General features: G+C 45.9%; 11 protein-coding genes across 11 annotated transcripts; 6 read left to right on the top strand and 5 right to left on the bottom strand.

Annotated features, from left to right (window-relative positions):
• Positions 1-858: 858 nt before the first annotated feature.
• On the top strand, positions 859-2,213 carry F4822DRAFT_416952 (uncharacterized protein). The gene is made up of 2 exons (XM_051459390.1): positions 859-1,135; positions 1,186-2,213. Exons 1-2 carry the CDS (start codon positions 964-966, stop codon positions 2,142-2,144), a joined length of 1,131 nt encoding a protein of 376 aa, XP_051310763.1. The 5' UTR covers positions 859-963; the 3' UTR covers positions 2,145-2,213.
• A 143-nt stretch (positions 2,214-2,356) lies between these two features.
• On the top strand, positions 2,357-4,594 carry F4822DRAFT_416950 (uncharacterized protein). Its single transcript, XM_051459389.1, has 4 exons — positions 2,357-2,527; positions 2,580-2,653; positions 2,716-3,913; positions 3,985-4,594. The coding sequence occupies exons 1-4, from the start codon at positions 2,487-2,489 to the stop codon at positions 4,505-4,507; spliced, it is 1,836 nt and encodes a 611-aa protein (XP_051310762.1). The 5' UTR covers positions 2,357-2,486; the 3' UTR covers positions 4,508-4,594.
• Positions 4,595-4,819: 225 nt separating this feature from the next.
• Positions 4,820-7,244, bottom strand: F4822DRAFT_379724 (general substrate transporter). Its single transcript, XM_051456384.1, has 7 exons — positions 6,780-7,244; positions 6,683-6,724; positions 6,518-6,615; positions 6,298-6,462; positions 5,741-6,234; positions 5,277-5,689; positions 4,820-5,221 (listed from the first exon to the last, which is right to left on the bottom strand). Exons 1-7 carry the CDS (start codon positions 6,832-6,834, stop codon positions 4,932-4,934), a joined length of 1,557 nt encoding a protein of 518 aa, XP_051310761.1. The 5' UTR covers positions 6,835-7,244; the 3' UTR covers positions 4,820-4,931.
• Positions 7,245-7,287: 43 nt separating this feature from the next.
• Positions 7,288-8,883, top strand: F4822DRAFT_379722 (enolase C-terminal domain-like protein). Its single transcript, XM_051456383.1, has 3 exons — positions 7,288-7,539; positions 7,593-7,815; positions 7,879-8,883. Exons 1-3 carry the CDS (start codon positions 7,465-7,467, stop codon positions 8,856-8,858), a joined length of 1,278 nt encoding a protein of 425 aa, XP_051310760.1. The 5' UTR covers positions 7,288-7,464; the 3' UTR covers positions 8,859-8,883.
• Positions 8,884-9,681: 798 nt separating this feature from the next.
• Positions 9,682-11,297, top strand: F4822DRAFT_446100 (FMN-dependent alpha-hydroxy acid dehydrogenase; the record flags this gene model as incomplete). The annotated part of the gene is made up of 4 exons (XM_051463472.1): positions 9,682-9,757; positions 9,828-10,007; positions 10,130-10,522; positions 10,575-11,297. 4 exons carry the CDS (start codon positions 9,682-9,684, stop codon positions 11,069-11,071), a joined length of 1,146 nt encoding a protein of 381 aa, XP_051310759.1. The 3' UTR covers positions 11,072-11,297.
• An 80-nt stretch (positions 11,298-11,377) lies between these two features.
• Positions 11,378-14,910, top strand: F4822DRAFT_416942 (glutamate carboxypeptidase). Its single transcript, XM_051459388.1, has 8 exons — positions 11,378-11,534; positions 11,594-13,240; positions 13,322-13,462; positions 13,627-13,689; positions 13,746-13,820; positions 13,884-13,934; positions 13,993-14,341; positions 14,426-14,910. Exons 2-8 carry the CDS (start codon positions 11,927-11,929, stop codon positions 14,551-14,553), a joined length of 2,121 nt encoding a protein of 706 aa, XP_051310758.1. The 5' UTR covers positions 11,378-11,534; positions 11,594-11,926; the 3' UTR covers positions 14,554-14,910.
• Positions 14,911-15,178: 268 nt separating this feature from the next.
• Positions 15,179-16,801, top strand: F4822DRAFT_446098 (uncharacterized protein; the record flags this gene model as incomplete). The annotated part of the gene is made up of 3 exons (XM_051463471.1): positions 15,179-15,483; positions 15,578-16,222; positions 16,358-16,801. The coding sequence occupies exons 1-3, from the start codon at positions 15,199-15,201 to the stop codon at positions 16,799-16,801; spliced, it is 1,374 nt and encodes a 457-aa protein (XP_051310757.1). The 5' UTR covers positions 15,179-15,198.
• Positions 16,802-17,187: 386 nt separating this feature from the next.
• On the bottom strand, positions 17,188-18,690 carry F4822DRAFT_379672 (uncharacterized protein). Its single transcript, XM_051456382.1, has one exon. The coding sequence runs from the start codon at positions 18,460-18,462 to the stop codon at positions 17,281-17,283; it is 1,182 nt and encodes a 393-aa protein (XP_051310756.1). The 5' UTR covers positions 18,463-18,690; the 3' UTR covers positions 17,188-17,280.
• F4822DRAFT_379651 (MFS general substrate transporter) lies at positions 18,690-21,120 on the bottom strand. The gene is made up of 8 exons (XM_051456381.1): positions 20,824-21,120; positions 20,510-20,746; positions 20,250-20,357; positions 20,144-20,191; positions 19,939-20,070; positions 19,654-19,887; positions 19,387-19,598; positions 18,690-19,326 (listed from the first exon to the last, which is right to left on the bottom strand). Exons 1-8 carry the CDS (start codon positions 20,995-20,997, stop codon positions 18,918-18,920), a joined length of 1,554 nt encoding a protein of 517 aa, XP_051310755.1. The 5' UTR covers positions 20,998-21,120; the 3' UTR covers positions 18,690-18,917.
• Positions 21,121-21,676: 556 nt separating this feature from the next.
• F4822DRAFT_416935 (uncharacterized protein) lies at positions 21,677-24,014 on the bottom strand. The gene is made up of 4 exons (XM_051459386.1): positions 23,757-24,014; positions 23,021-23,699; positions 22,822-22,956; positions 21,677-22,745 (listed from the first exon to the last, which is right to left on the bottom strand). Exons 2-4 carry the CDS (start codon positions 23,277-23,279, stop codon positions 21,913-21,915), a joined length of 1,227 nt encoding a protein of 408 aa, XP_051310753.1. The 5' UTR covers positions 23,280-23,699; positions 23,757-24,014; the 3' UTR covers positions 21,677-21,912.
• On the bottom strand, positions 23,199-24,014 carry F4822DRAFT_416934 (uncharacterized protein). The gene is made up of 3 exons (XM_051459385.1): positions 23,757-24,014; positions 23,557-23,699; positions 23,199-23,500 (listed from the first exon to the last, which is right to left on the bottom strand). The coding sequence occupies exon 3, from the start codon at positions 23,486-23,488 to the stop codon at positions 23,324-23,326; it is 165 nt and encodes a 54-aa protein (XP_051310754.1). The 5' UTR covers positions 23,489-23,500; positions 23,557-23,699; positions 23,757-24,014; the 3' UTR covers positions 23,199-23,323.
• Positions 24,015-24,083: the final 69 nt, after the last annotated feature.

Here is a 24,083-nt window from a genome sequence, read left to right as displayed (position 1 = left end):
GTTGCTCATTGCTCCTTACAGATGGGCGTTGTCTCTTCCTTTGAATCTTGAATGGCCTTGAGACACTTGGGTCAATCAATGGAGGTGTCTCTTCTGAAGAATCAAAGAAGGTAGATGCCAATATAAGTAACACTAGAGAGTTGAGAAGAATGTAGGGCGCTAGCATAACTGGGCAGTAAATACGCACTATATATGCTACGTTTTCCCGTCGTACATCTACATCTTGATTCTGGCGTAACGTGGGGTCGCCTGATTTGTTCGGGATCTCGTAGCATTTGCTAAGAGTATTGCATTGCATAATTACACCAAGTTCTTCCATGTGATCAATAGCACTCAAAATCTAGCTTGAAAATGCCAGTGAATTCGAATAGATCACGATGCTCTTCAACGTGGTGCGGGAGGAGTGGGGCTTTCGGAGTCCCTAACAGTGCCGGGAATTAATAGCGAATACAAATCCGCTCGGGGTACTGCGGCAGAACTGGATTGGGAGGGTAGCGGCTTCTAAGCAGCTATGGGGTGCGCCGGGAGGGTACCTGGGTAATTATACATCGCTTCTATATTATAAGGGCAATGCGGGTGCGAATCATGCGCGATGTGCTTAAGTGATAGCATCTTCACAGGCGTGTTAGCGAGTTATTGGGCAAGTTTTGGGCATATCGCGACAAAGTGGGCACCTACCTAGGTAGGTAAGTTTCTATCAAGACGATATAATGTAGAATCTTGGTTTGATGTTGATTTGGTCCTGGGAGGTTCGGTGCGAAGCTACCCCGAAAACGAAGGCTGCCAATTACTTCACATACGGGGCATCATCGTACCGGCACTAAGTCTAGCATTAGGCCTATTCAAACTTGGAGAATTGGAAAATTAAGATGATAAGTGAACGTTGAATATACATAATGTAGTTCATATATCACCTGGGTGCTGATGAATTAGGCCTATATTGAGTGAAGAGTTCCATACACCATGGCGCAAGAAAATACTGGCGAGCGGGCAAAGCTCTTAGCTATTCTCCCCTTTCCGGAGCCAGACGGGTTCATTTCTCGCATCGAGAGTAGACACCCGTGGCTGAAAGTTGTCTGGGTGCATCAATCCTATGGGATCACGACTTGGGATGCAAACGAAAAGATTGACGAAGGTAGCAACCGTGGAAAAAATGAATATGTAAGGTGTACTGACACTTACTAGGATTGTTTAAAGATGCCACAATACTCACAACATTATCTGCCATACCAAAACCACACCTAGCCCCCGCGCTGAAATTCATCCAACTATTGCCAGCCGGAGTCGACCATCTTCTCGCCGAGCCTATCTTCCAAAAAGAAGACGTTCAAATCGCGACCACTTCCGGTATTCACGCACCGCAAATTGCAGAATGGGTTATCTTGCAGATCCTTGCCTTCGCTCACCACTTCCGCTACTTGAGTGCACGACAAGATGAGGGCCGTTGGGTATCTCACGGTGAACTAAAAAGTACTGCGGGCCCTGTAAGAGACATGACTAGCAACCGGGTGGGGATCTTGGGATATGGGAGTATTGGAAGACAGATAGCTCGTGTCTGTCATAGCATGGGTGCTCAAATACTCGCTTTTACGGCGTCCCCGCGGCCGACTCCAGAGAGCAGATACGATTCTGGTTTCTGTTTACCGGGAACGGGGGATCAAGAAGGTCGATTGCCGGTTGCGTGGTTTGACGGTCTTGATAAAGCTTCTATTCACAACTTCCTTCGCCAGGATTTAGACGTGTTAGTAGCATGTCTGCCATTAACAGAGAAATCTAGGCATTTAATCGGCGAAGAGGAGTTAGAAGTTCTCGGTGAACGCGGTAGCAATGGTTTAGGGTCGGGAACACTTCTGATTAATGTTGCGCGGGGCCAGATTATTGACCAAGCGGCGTTGATCGAGAGCCTGAAGAAGCCGGTAGTTTCTGGTGGACTGCGGGGTGCTGCATTGGATGTGACGGACCCAGAACCGCTACCAAGGGGTAACGAGCTCTGGTCTCTCCCTAATGTGGTCGTTAATCCCCACGTAAGCGGGTTGACCGATCAGCATGAGAAACGCTATTTAGCTGTACTAGAGAAGAATTTAGCACGATGGGAAAAGGGTGAGCCGCTACTAAATTTGGTGAATAAAAAGAAGGGCTATTGAAATGTACCTAGGTACCTAGAATATGTATTAAACCTGCTGTAAACATGAATTTATGGATTTGGAGAACGCATAGTGAGTCCAGGTCGTCACGCGTAACAGCTATGGAAGTAACCGTAAATAGCCTAGATAGATACCTCCCTGGTAGCTAAAAATGGGGATCCAACCCCCGAAAAATAAGTGATACTACGCTAATGCTTTCTCCGCATAGGCGGAGAGGCGATCAGCGGCGTGGATGGTTGACTTCAACTCATCTTTTACACATATGTCTACTCAATATTATGATTAAGGACTTCATTGGTATCTATTTTCGTAGCTCGGATCATCTCCCGAGCGGACTTAAAGATGGAGCCACCAAAGAAGAAGCAAAGGCTTCTATCGAAAGCGTAAATACCCATATTCTAAATTACGAAAAATAGACGACTAATTGAACTGAAGTTGCGAAGGCTGTAAAGTAAGAAAAGCGAAATGTGACAGTGGGAGCCCATGCTGTGGCGCATGTCGCAAAAGGGGTAATTATCAACGGTTTGCGCTGTTATATAGTGGTCATTGGCTAATGATCAGGCCTCGTTAGGGACCGAATGCGTATACAAAGAAAAGGAACAGCCGGGACTTCGCCCAGGGTTTGGGAAGAGCTTAGAACAGCGCCTGATTCGTATGGACGACACCCTACAGCACATTCAGCAAATGCTTCAAACTTACCCACATCCATTGAACTTCCCTGGGCAGCCGATGAATGATGCATACGATTCAAATCAACTACATCAGCCCCCTCAGGCTCCACCAAATCCGGACCCCTCGAGTCCTCAGTATGAGCCGACGGGTTCTGGGGAGTTCTTCGTTGAACAACCCGAGCAGGATGATGAGATGCCCGAAGGTCTTCCTCCACGTAAAATGTTGCGAAAACTGTCGGACTTATACTTCCAATTCGCGCACCCATGGGTGAATATCTTCGACCAAACGCATCTTGAAGTGGACATATTTAATTCTGATAACCTTACTCTTCTCCACGGCATCACCACATTAGGATTGACACACTGGGATGAACCAGCATTCGATGCGGCAATGAGACAGCAATATATCGATAATTCACGGGGAAGGCTGTTGAATTCTGCACTGGAAGATATAAGTTTCACCTCAGCACAGGGCCTAGCATTTCTTGCACTCGATGCGTTAGGCCAAGGTCCTAGTAGCAGGACGTTGAATATTATGGCCCTACTCAACACGGCCATGACACAACTTGGTTTGACTCGAGATATAATTCAAGAGACGGAAGTTCTCCCTGATAACCGCACGAGAATGGTCAAAAACCAAATTATCGAATCGGGCCAAGTTCACAGTCGGGTTGATTATGAGCAGAGATGTCGCCTGTTCTGGACTGTATACACGCTAGATCGCATTGTCGGCGTTTCTCATGGGTTTGAATGTCGGATAGCGCCTGATTTATTTCAACGCACCATGCGAACGGAAGAAATTTGGACACCCCAGCGAAGGATTGAGGCGTTGATCGAAGATGTGCAAAGAAAAACCGCTAGGGCTGGATTATCAGATTCATGGCGTATTCTTGTCCAGATTAGCACTTTAATGGAGAGGGTTAACGACTTTATACTGAATCCCGTTGACCTCTGTGACTTTGCTCAGTGTCAGCAGTGGAAGAGTCATTTTAGGGCCCTGGATGCAGCACTTACCGCCTGGAAGGAATCGCAACTTCAACCCGCATTCCCCGGGGAGCTTGACCCCGTCTTGACTACCGCTAACGCCCTGTATTATACGTAAGTTCCGCCTAATATACGCTATAATCTCTTCTATATCACAGCATATCTAACCTATTACTTATTCATAGTGCGATAATTCGAATACAATCAGTCGCAGCGTTTCCACCGAAATCCAGCTCTTACTTAACGGCATCACCAACTGCTCCTAAGAGATGTCGCGAGGCCATAGAGAGTATATGCACAATCTGCGAATCTATGAATCCGGGGGACTTTTTAAAATTAGGACCCCTATTTGTATTTTCCGTATGGGTGGCTGCTCGAAACATGGTTACGCTATGGACATCTGGGTGGGAGGAGCCCACAGCAGCTGTTCCACCCGAATTAGCGACGCTGAGAAGTAGCCTGCACGCGCTATCACAGGTATGGCAATGTGCACAACATTTTACTAAAATGATTGATTTTGTTGTGGATTCGAAAGGAGAAGCTGATGAACATTCAAATTTGGCTGTCTTTAATGATGTATCCAAGACTGCGTATGGTTTGCAGACTGTTCTTGGCCCGCGCATGAAATATAGTGGAGATGCTCAGATGGCTCAGATTTGGGATTGGTTTTCTATTCCTGGTCTGGAGTTGGATAATCCTTTTGTATGATATGCATTTTTCTGGCTACATAGGGAAGCGAGATATGTATATATCACGGCAGATAGCAAACGGTGCTTTGTATTGTTGAGAAACTGGTGAACCGTGTTCTGACAGGTATCGAAATTACAGGGCTTAGAGCCCTACGATTCCAACATGATCTGCGTTAAAGCTCGCTAAAATCTCAAGCACTCTAGGTGCTATAAATTATTTGCTAAACCCAGGGCTCCTATAGGCTTTAATTTATATGCGGTGCCATCCTACGGGAGTAGTCACTGTAATTGCAGGGCATCAGGCGCTAGAGATTCTTGAAATACGGCGAGCTTCAGCGCATGACTTCTGATAATTGTACAGTACTACCGCACTAAACATCAACCAAATTACAGTAAAATTGAGGATACATGTTATAAAAAGGCCCCGATAATCTCAGTATAATTCAAACATCCTCCGCTGTAACATCCTTACTATTGCCCTCAACATGGACCACAACCCCACCGTCACTTTTCCCCTCTATCTCGAGACCAACCTCCTGGCGATGTTGGTGGGGCACGACGGTACGGCCCCCTTTCGAAGAGAAAACACCTCCGGTAAAACCGCCTTTCTCAAAGATATGATCGATATCTTCGAGGGAGAGACCCTTGGTTTCGGGGAAGAAAAAGTAAATCACCGGGATCCATGCAGCGTTCAAGACACCGAAAATGATGAATGTGCGCCAGCTGAGGTTTGCTACAATGATATTAGTATTTCCGCAGACAATGAAGTTGTGCGTGCGAGTACTTACCAATCGCTATAGGTGTGATCTTAACCACGACGAATGTAGTCATCCAATTCGACGCAGCCGTGATAGCAGCGGCTCGACTTCGTAAGCGGGTAGTATTAATCTCGGAGGGATAGAACCAAGCAATGGGATGCCATCCGATTCCAAGAAAGGTCTGGAAAAGAAATATCATTGCGGCGGCACCATATGCTGCGCCTACAGTTTCGAAAGATAATAAGATGGTGGCTACGATGAAGCACATGGATAGACCGGCCGAGGACCACATAAGTACTAAGCGGCGGCCGTGGAAGTCGGTGGTGAATAGTGAGATGAATGATCCGATTAGGTAGGCTACGCCTGTGCAGCCCCCGAGAATTAATGATGTGTGGCGTGAGATCTTCATGGTGCCCTGATAAACGACGGGAGCGTAATAGTTACTAAAACGTTGTTAGACAAGAATATTAAAAACGCGTATAGAGGAATCATACATCATGTTGGCACCTGTGAACTGTTGCATAATCATAATCACTACAGTTAATGTAGTTCTGCGCCAGTTCTGGAGTTTACCACCAGAGAATAGTTCCTTGTAACTGAAAGGACCTCCCCTGGAGGCTAACTCTTGAGCAGTGTGGATTTCCTGCAGGCTGAGTTGTACCTCGGGATGATCTTCAGGGAGGTCGTGAAGAGCTGAAAGTACAGCTTGGGCCTCTTGTCCGCGGTCTTTCAAGACGAGCCATCGAGGGGATTCGGGCAGGCCAATGACCTGAACGAGAAGGCCTAGGGCGAAGATGCCCTGAAAAGCTAGGGGGAACCGCCACTGGAAGTCCGAATCGTAGAAGCTGGTGCCGTAATCAAGCCAATACGCTATTAACAAACCGACAATAGCTAGCAAGCCCTGGATTGACAGAATTGCCCCGCGGTTCTTAGGTGGACAACATTCTCCGAGATAAACGGGTGATGTCGCGCAGTTGATTCCCATGCCCTGTACATGGAGAAGTCAGCGCCTAATGGATTATCTTGTAGCATGCAGCTCAGGGGTTCTCACCACTCCGGTTATAATTCTACCTGCAATTAATTGGGCGATCGAGGTCGAGCTAGCCAGTATAATAGTCCCTATAATTAGGGTACTACCGGCAAGCATGATCATTCTCCTTCGTCCGAGGGTCTCGCCAACCACGTAACTTAGAATAGCTCCGGCTACTGCACCAATCTATTTTTTCAACGTCAGTTAACATGCACCAAATAACTATAATTGGAATACTTGCATCAAAAAGTGCCGTGATATTTCCTTGCACATTAGGATCTGGGCTGTTGAAGTAATCGCCAAACGCATTGTCCGCTCCAATGATGCCGCTCATAACACCTAGCAGAGTGTTAATAAAACTTGATTCATTCATACCATTGGAAATTATTAGAGAATATTTTCGCACCTTGATCATAACCAAAGACTATGAAGCCTTGACAGGTGCATGCTAACATTATTGTTAGTATAAGTCTTTCGTGATAGTTGAACATTGACATGTATACCTGTGATGGCAGCGACGAGCGCATTGCCACGGAAATTATGTTTCCAGAGCGGCATATTGTGTCTTGTTCTGGTAGTAAATTCGCAATTTCTGGACCGAGCGTAGCAAACTGGCGACCTTTAAAACTGGCGTAGGCCGTTGGAATTATATAGCAAATATTTGCACTAAACTGCCCAGCCTAGACTTCAGGGCTTGAAGTGTTGCCAATGCCTATATTCCCCGCAACTCCACAATCCCCAGATTATGCCCCAGATCCAGACCGACGGTAGCTATCCCATTTATTATACGGGATTAACGGATAGAGTTGCATTTTTGGTTTGATTCATCAGGGGGTTTTCAGGTGACGACGACGATATTGGGCTCACGGCGAAGCTTTGCGCCGGATTCCTGATTTTAGTTCGTCTTGGCCGGTTCGAAAATGTCCCGTTAGTAGAGCGGCACAAGTAGTGCGGTTTAAGATCGTACCGGAGCAATAGGGGCTAATAGTTACTATACCGGGCGAGTGCATGGGTATACCGTGGATATTGCGTAGCTCCCGAGGTATCTTGCTGAGTAAGGGATTATCTTCGTTATGATTGATCCGGGTTCCTATAGCTACAAAGAGGGAGACTTTCCTGTTTTTGTCCCTTCGGATTACGCACTCATGGGTGGTATGTGCTGTGTTTTCGACAGGGTTAACATTCAAGATGGACTTTCCTAGGATCAAGGCACTTAGAACCTTCATCATTGATGAAAAGGGAAGCGGTGGAGACTATCATAATGTAGGAAATTATTTTCCTCGTTTATAATAATAACTTGCTAACTTGGTCCTTAGGTAGAGTCGGGCCATTGGTTAGTAGATAGCGATATTGCGACACCCATGTCCAGATGGGAGAAATATCGAGGTTCTAGAACTAGTTGGGGCGTCAACGCGCTTGGTTCCTTGTTCGTCGAGATCGAAGCGACAGATGGGACCAAAGGCTTTGCTACCGGGTTTGGCGGGGTTCCAGCCTGCTGGCTCGCAAGTAACCACTTTAAGAGGTTTCTTATTGGAGCCGGTGCGTAGCCCTAAGAGGCAATTCCCATATAGTATTTCGTAATACTGATAGCGAATGAGACAGACCCGAGGGACACGAATAACCTGTTCGAACTCATGTACCGAGCCTCCATATACTACGGACGAAAAGGTCTCGCGCTCGCCGTTATTTCAGCTATCGACTTGGCTATATGGGATCTTCTTGGAAAAATTCGAAACGAACCAGTGTATAAATTGATCGGCGGTGCCACCAAGGAGCGCCTCGAATTTTATTGTACGGGACCACAACCCGCTAGCATCAAGGAGTTGGGGTTCACTGGTGGGAAAATCGCGTTACCATTTGGTCCGAACGAGGGCCAAAAAGGTTTAGAGAAGAACATCGCCTTTATCGCAAAGCATCGAGAGCAGGTCGGTCCTGAGTTCCCGCTGAGGGTAGACTGCTACATGGCACTCGACGTCTCTTATACCGTTGACCTCGTCTCGGCTGCGAACCGGAGAAATTTGAATGTGGACTGGTGGGAAGAATGCTTATCTCCTGACGACTTCGACGGCTATGACTTGTTGAAGAGAGCGCACCCGTCTGTGAAGTTTACCCATGGCGAACATGAGTACTCGAGATATGGCATGCGGAAATTGGTTGAAGGGCGTAATGTCGATATTTTGCAGCCGGATGTTACTTGGGTTGGTGGACTAACGGAGCTCCTTAAGATCTCAGCGATGGCTGCCGCCTACGATATTCCTGTTGTACCACATGCGAGTGGCCCATACAGCTACCATTTTACTTTCTCGCAGATAAATTGCCCCTTCCAAGAATGTGTCGCGGCAAGTCCTGATGGGAAATCCATTCTACCTGTGTTTGGCAACTTGTTTCTCAATGAACCAATACCAGAGAATGGCTTTCTTCACATCAGCAGTATCAGCAAGCCTGGGTTCGGGTTGGAGTTGAATCCCAAGGCAAACTTGGTTTCGTCTGAGCGTCTCTTCTACCCGTCACCGTCGAAAACCCTTGAGGCGCCTACAAATGGAGATGGCCTAAAAGGAGAGAACCATTACGTAGGATCATAACAGTTGTAAATAGTTGAAACTCGGTATATAGAAAATTAACAAAAAGATAACATCATGATTCAATTTGACGATCTGCCTGACTGCTCAGCGGTGGATAGCGAGAGTCCCGTGAAAGTCTTTAAACCACTAGTGACGCCCTTTTATCGCGGGAGTGTAGCGCGTAACGTTCAATGAAGTCCACTATCACTTTAGGGCGTATAGCACCTAGGTACCTAGAAATTAGGTGTTTTGGGTTGGGGGGATACCTGAGCGCCAAGGAAATATTAAGATTTAGCGATTGAACGCAAGGATTAAATCGTTTCGCCAGGGAACAAGGCGCCATGGTTTAGCGCAAGAGACCCTAGGATGTCATGGATGTCTTGAAAGACAGTCGACAGCTCTAATTATATAAATTATTCTTACCACAGCCGAAGTAAGCAGTAATTGAAATTTACTTCCCAAATCCTCAGAAACCCGCTAATGTTTAGGTAGTCCGACCGTATATCTCGAGAGCGTTGGTTCACTGAATTTGTTAAACTATCAGAATTTACTGGTTGATATCCACTTGTCCGCTCTATTTCGGCGCATCTTTGCACCGGTGTCTGGCGTCGGTGTAGGTAGACCGTACTAACTCGGTGTATCGTCTGTAAACTAGAACGTCTAACTTGAGGTGAATCATACGACTAGATTTGACTGGATGAAGTACATAATTGCTGGTGATCGTTGGTAGAAAACTGTCAAAGAGAAACCGTACCCAAATAAAGTCTCCGGGGCTCGAATTAGGTACTGACCTAAGCACTGATCAACCAGTAACGCCCCTAATTTACAGGGCATTTTCTCAATCATGGCTCTCTCAAACATGATCTGTATTCGCGACCTCGAAGTTGCTGCAAAGTCCATTCTTAGTAAAACAGTATTGGGTACGTATGTTTGCCTACCTTTCGCTAAGTCGCTAAAACAGAGTAAGATATTGGCTAATACGAATGATAGAATATTTCAACGATGGCTCTGAAGAAGGACTTGCCGTGGCCTCAAACTTGTCAGCGTTTGACAAGTACAAGATTCGACAAAGGGTTCTCAGGGATGTTTCTAACGTCAAAACTGAGAAGAAGGCATTTGGGAAAACCATGTCTTTCCCACTAGCTATCGCACCATCTGGAATGCAATGCAGTAAGTTTCCTCCAATAGACCCGGCTGTTTGGTGGTATTGAAAGCTTTTCAACGTGAGTTGAAAGTCTTAGGATATCAGTGCACTGTTGTAGAGAGTTAGCGGCTGAATTTGTGTATTTTAGTGGCCCACGAGAATGGCGAGAGAGCGACCGCGAGAGCTGCTACTAAGGCGGGAGTTTTCATGGGTGTATCAACCTTTGCCACAACTGCGCTCGAGGATGTCAAACGCTCGGGAGACGAATTCGGCGAAAATGTATACTTGTTGCAGTTGTACATCTTCAAGAATCGCAAGACCACGGAAAACTTGGTCAAGCGTGCTGAAAAGGCTGGTTACAAGGGTATTCTGCTCACCTGTGACACGCCTAAGTTGGGTAACCGTTATAACATGACTCGAAATAACTTCAAGCTCCCTCCGCATTTAAACTTGCCCAATTTCGGCAAGGAAAAAGTTGGGCCACTTATTCAACATGTGGTTGGAGATGGCAGCAAACAGGAAGATGATTCTAACATCAACGGTTAATAAACATACCAAGTTTTCATGCGATCGTAAAGTTAACAAGTTCTTAGATGATTCAATAACTTGGGATGAAGCCTTACCGTGGTTAAGGTCTATTACCAACATGGAAATCTGGCTCAAGGGCATAAGTACCGCGGAAGACGTGCGACTTGCAGCCCAGTCACCAGCAAATGTGGCTGGTATCGTTGTTTCCAATCATGGAGGTCGACAATTGGAATCTGCCATGGCGACCTTGGATTCACTACCCGAGTGCGTCCAAGCTGCAAAATCAGGAAATAGGCCATTGCAAGTATGGGTTGATGGAGGTATTAAAAAAGGTAGCGATATTTTCAAAGCGCTGGCTTTAGGGGCTGACGGGGTTATGATTGGAAGAATTCCTCTGTGGGGGCTAGCAATAGCTGGGGAACAGGGGGTTTCCAAAGCCCTGGAGATACTGAAGGCAGAGTTCCAACATACAATGGCTCTGGCTGGGTGCAAGACTTTGTCAGATATTACACCTTCGAGTTTGGCGAGGGTTACAGAAGGAGGTTTTTATGCGAAATTGTAATGATATTAATGGACTTGTAATGAGAATTTCCATACTATTTAGTCGAAATTGTGTTCCAGCCATCTGTTCCTTGGCTTGGAAGGGGAGTTTTGAAGATCAGTGCTTGACCGTGCGCTGATGGCGTCGCTGTCCGCCCAAGCGTCATCGCATTGAGACATTGGAAGAAATAATTACGCACAACTTTCCGCTCTTCATATTATCACACGGATGTGGATTTTTTTGGGCCACAGATCTCTATGCCGTGTAGTCATTTTTAGTATATCTCTAGTACTTAAATTATGATCTGTTCAGAACTGCCCGGACGACAAAGAATCTTCTCCGCACATATGATTCTTTTACAGCTGGTGTGGCTCGATTGAGTGCTTACTCCTGCCCATGCGACTCGCTAAATGTACGATCCGCCATATTACCGTATTTATTCTATCCAATTAGTATTCTTCATTATTTCGAATACCGACACGCTGTAAGTGGAGTGTTCATATCGTGAATGTATGACATAATTGCTGACCTGCGTGGCTTCAGTTACATCCGTCATATTAGCTGAATTATATCATGATAGGCGTCACTATGCGCCCGATAGCACCCGAAATGGCAGCTCGACCTGCACTGCACGCTCCCCCGCACCAAAGCCCCAGATCTTCGCCTGGAGATCCGTACCGGTAGTCCCGGCGTTGCAGTCATGATAAGCCGGCACGTAATATGAGCTAACAGGCGGTGAATTGAAATTCAGCCCGTGGGGTCCTAAGACAGGCTTACTAGGGCCCGGACTCTAGACATTTATAAACCGGGAGCTGCCTTGGATTTGGAGCGTCTAGGTCGCTTGAACTAAGCATCACCCCGTGCAGTACTATCACGATGTGGCTCGGATCCGGTAACGGTTGGTGGTTTACCGCTCTCTTTCTCGCTCGCTCTAATGCGTGTTTACACGAGAGGCTCCCAACCTCATCCGTGGTAAAAAGGCAAGATACTCCCCAGGTGCCTTTAAGTCCACAGGAAGCAACCCTCGTAGACGCTATTTCTAATACCACCATTTCGGAATGGTCCTATTATTATACCCATGGCGCCCATCTCGCCGGTAAAAATCAGACGATGGCGGAGTGGACGGCGGAACGGTGGAAAGAGAATGGCTGGAATTCGAGTGTTGTTTCTTACGATGTCTACCTGAACTACCCTGTCAACAAGTCTCTAAGTTTGACGTATTCTAATGGTACCATTTTAACACCAAATTTGGAGGAGGCTGTGCTTGATGAGGATGAGACGACTAGCTATCCCAATCGAATACCTACATTTCACGGGTACTCAGCTAGCGGAAGCGCTGATGCAGAATTCGTCTACATCGGGCGCGGGCAGCAGGTTGATTTTGATAGGTTGACCAGTCTGGGCGTACCGCTGGAAGGCAAGATCGCTATTGCTAAATACGGGGGGCCGTTTAGGGGATTAAAAGTGAAAAATGCGCAAGAGAATGGAATGATTGGCGTGGTCATTTTTACAGACCCCTCTGAAGACGGGAACATTACCGAAGCTAATGGGTACACCGCTTACCCTGACGGCCCCGCACGGAATCCATCGGCTGTCCAGCGAGGGAGCGTGCAATTCCTGTCAATATATCCGGGCGATCCCACAACCCCTGGTTATCCTTCAAAAGAAGACTCGCCGCGCGCTGACCATTCGCAAGTAGTCCCTAGAATCCCTTCGATTCCAATATCATATGTGAATGCTATTCCAATTCTTTCCGCGCTCGATGGACACGGGACAACTGGTGCAGAAGTCAATCGTACGGGTTGGGTTGGCGCATTGAATGTCTCATACAGCACCGGACCAGCCCCCAATACGAAGATTAGCCTATCGAATCTTATGGAGGACGCATACACGCCGATTTGGGATTCAATTGGGATAATCAACGGCACGATCGCAGATGAGACAATTGTGATAGGGAACCATCGGGATGCATGGATCGTAGGAGGCGCCGCCGACCCAAATAGCGGAACTGCTATTATCGTCGAACTGTCTAAGGCATTTGGAAAGCTTTTGTCTCAAGGATGGAGGCCGAAGCGAAATATTGTTCTAGCATCCTGGGATGCTGAGGAATATGGTCTCGTTGGCTCAACCGAATGGGTTGAAGAATACATACCCTGGCTTACGGAGACTGCGGTATCGTACTTGAACATCGTAAGTAGTATTCTAATATGTTTAAAGGGCCCAGTTAGGAATGACTACTTCAAAGCGGTGGTTGGTAACATAATATTTTAGGATGTCGGCACTTCTGGGCCCTGGCCGTACATTGAGGCAACGCCCGAGCTCCATACGATCGCCACGGATGTTATGAAGAAGGTTTTGTGGATGAATACGACCCGTACGATGTACGACGCTTGGTTCGAATATACACAAGGTGGTATGTATCAAACTTGCCCCTTTATTTCACATACTTAGGTACCTTGGTGATGAAGCTTAGCTAACTTTTATATAGTACGTAGAACAACAATCCCCTAACCCCACTATCTGGGACAGGGGCTGCCTGTAAAATTTTGATACTGGGTTGCTAACAGGTATACCAGTCGATTGGTGTATTGGGCAGTGGCAGCGACTATACATCTTTTGTTCATAAAGGAATTGGCGCTGTAAGTCTGCTTCCATGGTAGAGAACGACTTTTAGGCTGCTATTAACAGCTTGTAGATTGACATGAGCGCTGGCCCGGGCTCGACAGACCCCGTCTACCACTACCATAGTAACTTTGACTCTTATCATTGGGTGAGTAGTTGACTTGTACGACGGCTACTTTCGGCGACAATGTACTAAATCTGAGAATTATAGATGTCGACATTCGGAGACCCTGAGTTCCTAGCGCATAAATCTATGGCTCAAGTATGATCGCCCATTCATTCATTCGAGTGTGGTCAAAGCAGTGCTGACCGTAGCTTAGTATCTAACCCTTCTAGCATATGCTCTCGCAGATGAAGACGGAATTCAATTTGATTTGCCTAATTATGCTACCCAATTAGAAACCTATTACGACGATCTTCTTTCTACGATAGATTCAGCATCGCTGGATTTGGATACTTCTACGCTCCAGGATGCGATAAACGAGTTCAAAACCGGAGCTGCGGAAGTGCAAGACCTTGAGAATCAGGCTATCGCAGCGAACGACTCTAGTCTCCTTACCTTGGTAAATCACAAGTATAAAGATTTCCAGAGGGGCTTTACGTCACAAGGCGGTTTACCCAATCGCGAGTTTTATAAGCACCTAATTTTTGCGCCAGGACTTGATACTGGTTCGTATATCATCTCCAATTCACTGATGAGTACCTAGGTAAATAGCCACTAGGCATGGTGCTGACATTTTTCTTTCCCAATAGGTTATGCGGCTACGACGTTCCCCGGTATAACGGAGGCGGTAGAAGTTAAGAATGTGTCGCTGGCAGCTCAATTTGTACAAAGGACTGCAGACGCTATCTTGGTAGCTGCGAACATAATCAAGACTTGATTTAATGTATAAAACAAAATATCCAGCCCAAACAAAGAGACTGTATATTCTCGTGGTGTAGTGTTGTAGTTAGAGAATGAAGTTGATGCGCTTGTTTGCTGCTGGGTATAAAGACAAAACCGGCTCTAGGCGGTAATGTTAATCATACAGCCTACTTGGGTACTATAAATATGTTACCCGTTTCCCTGCGATGGCGATAGTAGAGCGCTAAAACTTACATGAGTAGGTACCTACAGTACAGGGCATGGATGGTGGGATTGGGCGCTCTGTACTACCCCTTAGTAGGTACATGTTCATCCCTGAATCGTCGAGACGAGTAAAAAAACATTGAATACAAATTAAATTTACATTATCCACGACTTGGAAGCTCCTGTATACATAGCACATTGGATTCGCGTAGTTGCGTGTAATAATTTATGATAGAACCAAAGAGCACACAAGATACTTGTTCGAATCAGCCAAACGTTGTCTTCCCATCTCAATACATTTGTTTATCAATCATGAATGTATATATATGTAGAAACCCGCGATGTCGTATGTTCACAAGGAGGCGACTTCTCAACAGAAATATCAGTTTAACATCTCTATATTCTATATTCGTTATTTATTTACACTTAATACCCTAGCTACGCCTAGACGGAAAAAATGAGCACTGTGCCTTTTGAGGTCATAGAGGTGGAGGCTCACTCTACCATAGCACGCGAATTAGAAAAACATTACTACAATACCGTAAAAGATATAATAGAAGGGCCCGGTAGCGGCCCATACACCCCAAGAGGGAGGTATGTGCGGGTTCGTGAGGACCCCGATGGCCCCGATATCCTAGCCAATGACTGGTACAATAGAAATGGGATACCACACCAGGTTTCTTTGCCCGGACAACAAGGCTGGTGGCCTCTTAAGCTATGGATGATGGGATTAGCTCGGGGGGTAAGTGGTATTGTTTCTTCGCTCTTGTTCACGTTTATGTGAATGATTTGAAACCTCTAGCTTAATGGGAAATAACTAATTTTTCCTGTTCTAGTGGACTGACTGGGTGAAAGATAAAACGAATGATAGGGATAATTTTGGTACCTACGAACTTAGGTACTTCAATTTTTTTAATGCAATGAAAAAGCGCATTGCTGTCCAAAAGATCCAAGCATTTTGGACGCGTTTTGCACATAAACGCCAGGTAAATGCTCTGACGCGTGGCCCGTATTCAGAAATCCTCGGACCCTTGAAAAGCCGAGTAGAACTGATTATGGTCACTCTAATTGGGTTGAACAGAGACCCCAGCGATGTGGATCACGGCAACACCCTAAGAGAGTTCATAGCCTCATTGGTCGTTACGGAACCGTTTAGGGAATACCGGTTGAGTTACCTCGAACAAAATCCACAAACGAAGAACCCGTGTTGGAACTTAATCCAGCCTGTTCTAGGAAATATTGATATCCATGGCTCCTTAAGGGCGACTTACGGCACGGGCGACGAAGTTGAAATGATTGATGTGGATAAAAGTTCATGGTCCCATGAAGACCATGCATGCAGATTCATACGCAGTGTTTATCAACGTGCTCTAATTGCGTTAGAGTCTGAAGGTTTACAGTCAGGGGATTTTGAAGGGGGATTCATGAGTTATTTCTTCATGGGAGATGGCGAAAACACAGTCGACATAGGTAATAAATACGTGAGTACTAACACCTCCTACCTCCCTTCCCCTTATTTCGCTTCCTCGTATTCCTGCGCAAAGACTCTCTTAAACCCGACACAGATTGTATTATCCAAGTTTCCTTAAAATCAATGCTAATTCTTCTTTTCACAGTGGTTTGGATTTTCTTTACTATGTTTACTTATAAAAAGTTGGCAATTTAATGAACTTTATCCGAGCAACGACTTTGAGCGCGTACTTGTTCCAGCCCTTTACCCACTCTACCAGCCGCATAGATATAACTTCCCGGCCGCTGAAGTTGGTCAAATTGATCTATCGCCCGAGACGCATTGGGTATCTGCAGGAAAGGACACTCCCATTGATTTTGAGGATTTAGCACGGCTAGGTCTTGCGGATGTGCTTGAGGAGGACGATTTAGACGAGCCAGAAAGTGATACGATACTCCCGGAAAACGGGTACCCTGACAGCGACCTGGGCGAGAGTGTCAGTGGTAACGGGGAACAAAGAGATTACCGTACTCGGTATCGTGATCGATATGGCAATTTACTATACCTTGAGCAAGTGAGCCCAACTCCAAGTGAACTGGAAGGAGAGTAAGGGGAAGGGAAAGGGGACGCAAGTCCAGACACGCCTCCAGGTTTTAGTTCAAGTGAGAGCGCTGGGTACGTTTAGCGAGACTCCGAAATAAGCCTCTTGTTTCCTAATAAACAGTAGCTTATATCGTCTCATGATAATCTGAACTAAATGTTTTATAACTAAATATTATATTATATTACCTCTAAAAATTTGATGTCATGCATATAACAACCCCCAAGAGGACAAAAGAGGCATCAGCTTCCTTTTCCTACCACGCCCAGCAAAGGGGAAATTTTAAATTCGAAATGATGTAGCGTCCATGTGACATACATATATCGGCTCTATTTGTAATTGATTCTATAAATAAAACATTTTATAGCATAAAGCCCAACGCCTACCTATACCTACCTAGGTACTTGGGATACTCATATAGAAAACAACCATAACAAACCCAGACTACCTACACGTAATTACCCAGATACGTATCCGATCCAGGTTTATCATGTATTCACCTTGGCCCAGAATGCCATGAGGTCTTGTCCAGCCCGTAGTAGGTCTCGTTCGTGTACTTGTTCATAATAAATTCTGTTTTGCATATAGGAGTCCCTATCATCAAAAAAGTGCCTTTGTCGACGTCTCCATGCTCTATACATGGCTAACTCTACCACAGTTGGTTTTTGTTGCTCTTCTTCTCCCTCAACTACCTCGTTGTACGGGTATCGGGTAGGTAATCGTACTCCATGGGTCCGAAGTTCCTCTATGCGATGGTCTTCTTCAACATCCTCAGCTATTGGGGAAGCTTGCGCTTGTTTGATCGTAGTTCCCTTGTCTCGTTCTATGGCGGGCGATTCCACTCGAGGTAGCATTTGTTGCATCAGAGAAAATTGGTTCATTGCCTGTAATTCCAACTGAGTACGGTCGTGGACTTTGCAATCATACAACTTGATAAACCGATTCGGTTTTCTGGTTCGTTGCATGATAACTGTTTTACCACGTTTCCTCTTCTTGCTGGGAGTATCTGTGGAATCTTCTTCATCTTCGGATAAGAGACCTTCGTCGGACGATAGATCCTGAGGGCGTGGCATTATATGGGCATTTTTCGCTGCGAACTCCGCAAACTCGATGTACTTGCCCGCAAGCCTTTTCCTCTCGTTTTTGAAATGCGGCCTTGGGACAAACTCGGGAGTTACATGGCGGCGGAGTAGTCTCGGGTCTAAGATGCCACTTTCTCCTACATAGACTCGGGCGTTCGACGGATAAGAAATTTCGGTCTGCTCGAACCACAAATTCTCGAGAAGTAATGGGGGCCTCCATTCCGCGAACCCTGATTTATATATAGCTTTATTTCGTGCATCGTGTCGGCCTAGATTATTTGATATCCACGCCTGATGGAAGACAGTAACGTGCCATACTTTACCACCTTTAAGAGTTTTGCGCCGCTCCTTAATTGAATCGAACAAGACCCTGTCACGAACCCTTCTCATTCCTTCTCGAATCCTCTTGGTCTCATGTTCTTTGCGAAGAGAAGCCCATAGCTCGTCGTCGAAGTTACGTGTGTTGGGAGGCGGTTGTTCTAGTTCGGCGTTGACCTCTTCGAGGGCCAGCTCGTAGTTTACCAGTGCTATACACCTGTTGTCGAGCCTCAGCCGCATCGAAGTCCGGAAAAGTGGTGAGTGTGACATTTTCGCGAATATTAACCCTCGTGGACGGAGTAAAATATATACAACAGGTGTAGGAGGAGCGTGAGGTGAGTCCCTGACTATGAAAACGCCATATACGGGGTTTTATATTTATGGCGTAACAGCTTTGAAACGAACTTTCTCGTCTAAGATAGAGACATATGGTCGTTAGTCTGGTCCAGACAACGGCCCTTCCTTTTCTTTATACCTCCGTAATGAATCCCTTTATGTGCGAAGGAACTCCAAATAGTCTATTGTATTTCTATTTAATCTTTGTGTAGGGCCATACTTCGTTATAAATCGAGTCTTAGGCTTTTAGTTATTAAAAAAAGGAGGTTATTTCATTAAGTTATGAATGTGACCCCGAAACAATACCTCTGTTCCACGTATAGGGCTGGGTTTCTTTTTGTCGTTTGAACAAATGCCTGTTTTATATTCATCTTATGTAGAACAGTGTCTTAAATCATATACCGGAATGTGACTGCCTTGTCGCCCTTCGCCGAGAGTTCTTCCGCAGTGAACTTGGCCTCGTGGCCCCTAAGCATGGCCTTGTCTCTCTTCTTGTTGACGAAGGTATATCCAAGGACAGCGATGAAGGCGGCAACAAGACCCACACCGAGGAATCCGAGTTCTAAGGCATGGCCAAGTATGTACCGCGGAGAGTCTTTCTGACGGTAGAAATTTGACGCCATAGCCCCGCCGAGATTTCCGATTCCAATTTGAATGGCCATTCCGGCACTGCGCTTGTAACTACCGGCTAGATTATTCGAAAGCCATGTAACAACGCCCGGGAAGGCGGGGTATATGGCACAAGCTACCACGAAAACGCCGCCGTATACTACTCGAGGGTTGGAAGTTGATATACACCTGATACGTGTAAATAATCATGTAAGACTTATGTGGTACCTGGTTGGGATTTTGACTTACATTGCAAACCCGACGATCATCATGATGAAGAACGAAATGACGAACGGACTGCGCTTTCCCACACGATCGGATATAAACGCAAAAACGACGGCTAGAATCGCAGCCGTAATGTAAATTGGCACAGTCATGAGCTGGGCTGTGCTTGACGAGTATCCTAAGTTTTTGATAATGGTAGGGAGGAAGAGGCTAATGCCATAAAGTGGACACACGACCTATGAATGTTAGAAGATTAGTTGCAGTCTGCGAGATGTTGTCAATGTAACTTACACCCCAGTAGACGACGAGGTTTACCCAAACCTGCCAGTCTTTAAAGGCCGCCAAAACATATCTCCAGTCAAACTCATCTGCTTGAGCCACTTGTGTCGCGGTCTTTTTTTCCCCTTGAATCTGCCCCTGGTACTTAAGACGGAACACGACGAATTCTCGTTCCTTTTCGGTAAGAAAAGTAGCGGTTTCAGGGAAGTCGTATAACACGAAGAATGCGATGAGTGCGGCGACAACCTGAAGGACTTAGATTTATTCCGCGCAGTGTGCTCATAGGTTCTCACTTACTGTCGCAAGCCCCTCGAGGATGAAAATCCAACGCCAACCTTCTAAATTCCCAATGCCATCCATTTTCGCAATCGCAAAAGCTAGAAGCCCACTGAAAGCCCCAGCTATTGATGCGGCCGAGAAGAACATAGCCTGGTGAGTGGTCAGCAAGTTGACGACATAAGCAAGCAAGCGGGGCAGTTAATGATCGACGATTTATTCGTACCTGGCGAAATTGAATCTCGTGTCGACAGTACCACATAGTAAGATAGTACTTGGCAATATGTTAGCATTGGCTAGTTGGGTTGGGCATTGTATATCCAGATACTCACAGCGCATCCGGGATACAAGCCTGCTTCAGTTACGCCAAGAAACAATCTAGCAACGAGCAGGCCCTGGAAACTCTTAACTAAGCCCATCAATGTCATTACGGACCCCCACTACAATGTGTGAAGTTAGTTAATGATCAATTAAATAGATATGAAGAAGCGACTAGGGAAATATAGGTTGTAAATTCTTGGTGTATATATGCAGCGACTTGTGTCGATCGTGAAGAGATAGGACTGAAATACGTCTGTGTCTAAGCACTTACCGCGACCATGATAAGAGGGATCCACCTAGATGGACGTAATCTCTTTAATAGTAAATTGCTTGGGACTTCGAATGCCGCATATGTAAAGAAGAACGCCGTCAAGCACCAATTATATTCATCGGGGCTCATCCCCAGGTCTTCTTGCAGACCTTCGATCTTGGCGTTACCGATGTTTCCTCTGTCCAGGAAGGACAATAAATACAGAATTGCAAGCATTGGTATTAGTCGTATATCCATCTGATAGAAGGTATTAGGGTTAGTTAATGGTTCGTATGGGCTATAAGGACTCGCCAAACACGAAGAAGGGTCTCAACCTTTCTTAGTATTTTTTTCTCATCTAGATCGGCAAAGGACTCAAGCGTGGTCCCAGCTGCCGTAGCAAGGGCATCAATTCGATCAATCTCATTATAAGATTCTTTTCCGCCATTGAATTCATGATGCTCGACATCAGACGGATTAGAATCTAGAACCTTATTGCTAGACGCCATGATGATCGGAGCTGTTCCCACGCTATGTGGACGTTGGGTGTTTGGCGAGTGAAAGGGCCGACTCTTTTTTAGCAGGACGGGGGGACCGCGCCATGGGAATGAACACTTATAGCTGCTGAGCGTAAGATCCTTCCTTTACTGGAGCATTCCAGTGAGAGGCACTAATAAACCATTCCCGCGGGCTACACGTGCGGGGGACCTCGGGGGGTCGATTACATCATTAGATAGGTACTGAGACAACAAAGGACTAAACAAAGGAGCACGCGAGTTTATTGGAGGTTATGAGTTCATTCCCCGCTGATTCGGATACTGGAGTTAAGGGATCTTTGTGGAACATAACGCCGGTAACCAGTGAAAATGAGCTAGCATAATTAGAGGCTTTACATCCCTGCTTCTATCAAGCCTTCTAGGTGGAAGCGGGCTGAGGGAATACTAATTCGGCAGAGCTATCGGCAGTCTTTATTAAATACTACCCAGTTAATCAGGGGACTTTACGAGCGATTCTCGCGGAGACTGTGGATACTCCCCCGCGAGTCCCCCAAGCTAGCACAATGTTGCGGGGGAAGTGGGTGGTGCTAAGTCTCTATTCAGATCCTTGCGGGTACCTGGGCGGTGTTCCTATCATGGCACACCTTGGTAGTGTAGTTCGGGTTACTGAGTTGGGTGGGACCCTATAAGATTACTTGATCACACCTGTTTGAATTAATATTTTCGATCGACTAACTACCTAGGTATCTACTCTCCGAGTTATGTCCCATGAGGCCGCATAGCGGTGCCTCCAACAAAGAGTTAAGCGACCCAAGAAAAACCTGTTCACCACCGACGTTTGTGAGAGCGGTCGGTTATCTTTATTTCGAAGTACAGGAGAGCCGCTCGCTGTCAGAAACTGCTTTTTACCGGACATAGTTCCTCCAATTATCGTTCCTGTACACCATCCGTGCTACCTTGGTGGATTCGATAGAGGGTCATAGCTGAGACAACTGCAGCCCCGACTCCACTGCCATCTTCCGCGCTTGTAATGATAATGGGATCTTCTCTCCTATCTTTGTCCCAACGCAGAATTTCACCCAGCGCCTTCGCCCATCGTTCTTTAAATTTTGGGTGCTTATTCGCCACCGTCCCATCCGCCGCGACGTGACCTGAGGTTATATTCTTCATTCGGCAAATAGCGGCAATACCACAAGAGCAAAGCCTTGCTCCGCGATTCGCTATAACGCTCGCTAGGAAGCAAGCCATCTTCGTTTCGCTCAGTGTAACATGGATACCTAAACATTCTTTGAGGCGGGCGCAACACGCATCTAGGGGATCATCTTCGAGGTCAGATAAAAGCCCGGTGTCTAGTTTGTAGGGTTCGTTTAGATCGGTTAGATCTTGGCCTGGAAAAAGCAGACCCTTGTCATGCAGATCCAGGATTATAAGCCGAAAAATCTCCCCAAGGTACAAGCCCGCACTCATTTTCTCGAAGCTTTGTTCACCCGGTCGCGGTGATTCTTTGTCAATTATCAAGTCGTATTTCGTCCGCGGCAGTACGCAATGGGCGTTATCAAAAGCGCCATATTCGCAGTTAATGACCATGGGAGTATCTGGAGGCAAATTTGTCTGCAATTTGGATATCGAACCGACGTTTTCTACGTATGCTGCGTTGCAACCAGTACCGAATATTGCACCGATGATCGTCTTGGGATCCTTGTATGCCGAAGCCACCATGGCCCCGGTTGTGTCATTAACAAGTGCTACTAGTTCCAAAGGTAGGCCCTATATTTTTATTAACTCTTGGCTGCGATAATAAAGGTGATGGACGATATCTTACTCGCTTCGACAAAGCATTCCTTAATTGTGCCGCGGCATCCCCACCCTCCACACCATCAATGTCGAACCCTTTCGTCCACGTCTTCAACTTTCCATGGTCGATATATTCTTGCGACGCTGGATAGGAGAAGCAGAAACCCAACGGCAACCTAATAACCAGTCAATTTAAGTACTGCTGCGAACAAAGTCTAGATGACCTGGTATAATACGTACCGGTCTTTGCGATTTGCTGTAAGTTGATGCGCTTTAAGGAACTCTTCAAGAGAATCCGTGAGGAAATTCCATAACGCCCTAGCATCACCCGTCTTTATCGTTGGGGGTAGGCGACACGCATGTTGCTTGACGTCGATTTCTTCAGGTTGTCCCTTGAGCCTAACCAAACATACCCGTAGGTTGGTGCCACCCAAATCTACCGTCACGAATTCGCCAATCTCGTGGCCAGAGGGAAGCCCAAGTACCCAGGTGACATTCATAGACTATTTAACCGTTAACACTTTCGATGCGATGGTGGATTAAGTTACTGGCCTACAATATTGGATCCTTCATTTTCGAGGCCCTCTCGCAACTCTTCCTCGAATCTTTCGCTTATTTGCTTGAGCTTTTCCCCGGTGACATTGAATTGACTTTCAATTTCAGCGAGCTCTTTTCGAAGGCTTGGTGATATATCTTCTAAGTCGTTCATTTTCGCTTGTAGGTGAGCTTCCCACGTCGGTATTTCTCGGTAACTCGCTTAAGTACCCTTTAAAACAGAGAATAATTATATTTCTCTCGAACAACTTCATAAAAACAAGCTCGTTTGATTACTTTATTATCTAGATATATTCACTATAACTTGAGCACCTAAATATTGCTGAAGCTGAGCGACTTGGCCCACTTTGTGGCCAAGACTTGACGTAAGACTTCTCGAGTTGAGTCTTGGGTCCATGTTTTGTAACTAATAGATAAATTAGGTGGAAGATTTCATTACTGGAAAATTACAACTATCTGACCAAAAAAACTTCATGATTGGAATGTTGAAATTAAAACCAAGCTTGGGAATTCACAAGGGAGAGACGCACAATCCTCCTTTAAGACGTCAACCTCACGTCACAATTGGTTAACTTAGTCCAATTGAGAAATAATTCCACCAGGCGAAGCCAACGCTTACCGTTTAAGTAGTTGAATGACGTAATTGAAGGGTTTTAATATGTACAAGGTCAAGTTATCGCCAAGACATGTCTCAGTAATTATTCTTGAATTTTGTTCTATGAAAATACATATAATCAACATAAACAGAG

Source organism: Hypoxylon trugodes (assembly GCF_022578975.1).
Source record: "Hypoxylon trugodes strain CBS 135444 unplaced genomic scaffold F4822scaffold_9, whole genome shotgun sequence".
Lineage (NCBI taxonomy): Eukaryota > Fungi > Ascomycota > Sordariomycetes > Xylariales > Hypoxylaceae > Hypoxylon > Hypoxylon trugodes.
This window is presented reverse-complemented; position numbering and strand designations above follow the sequence as displayed.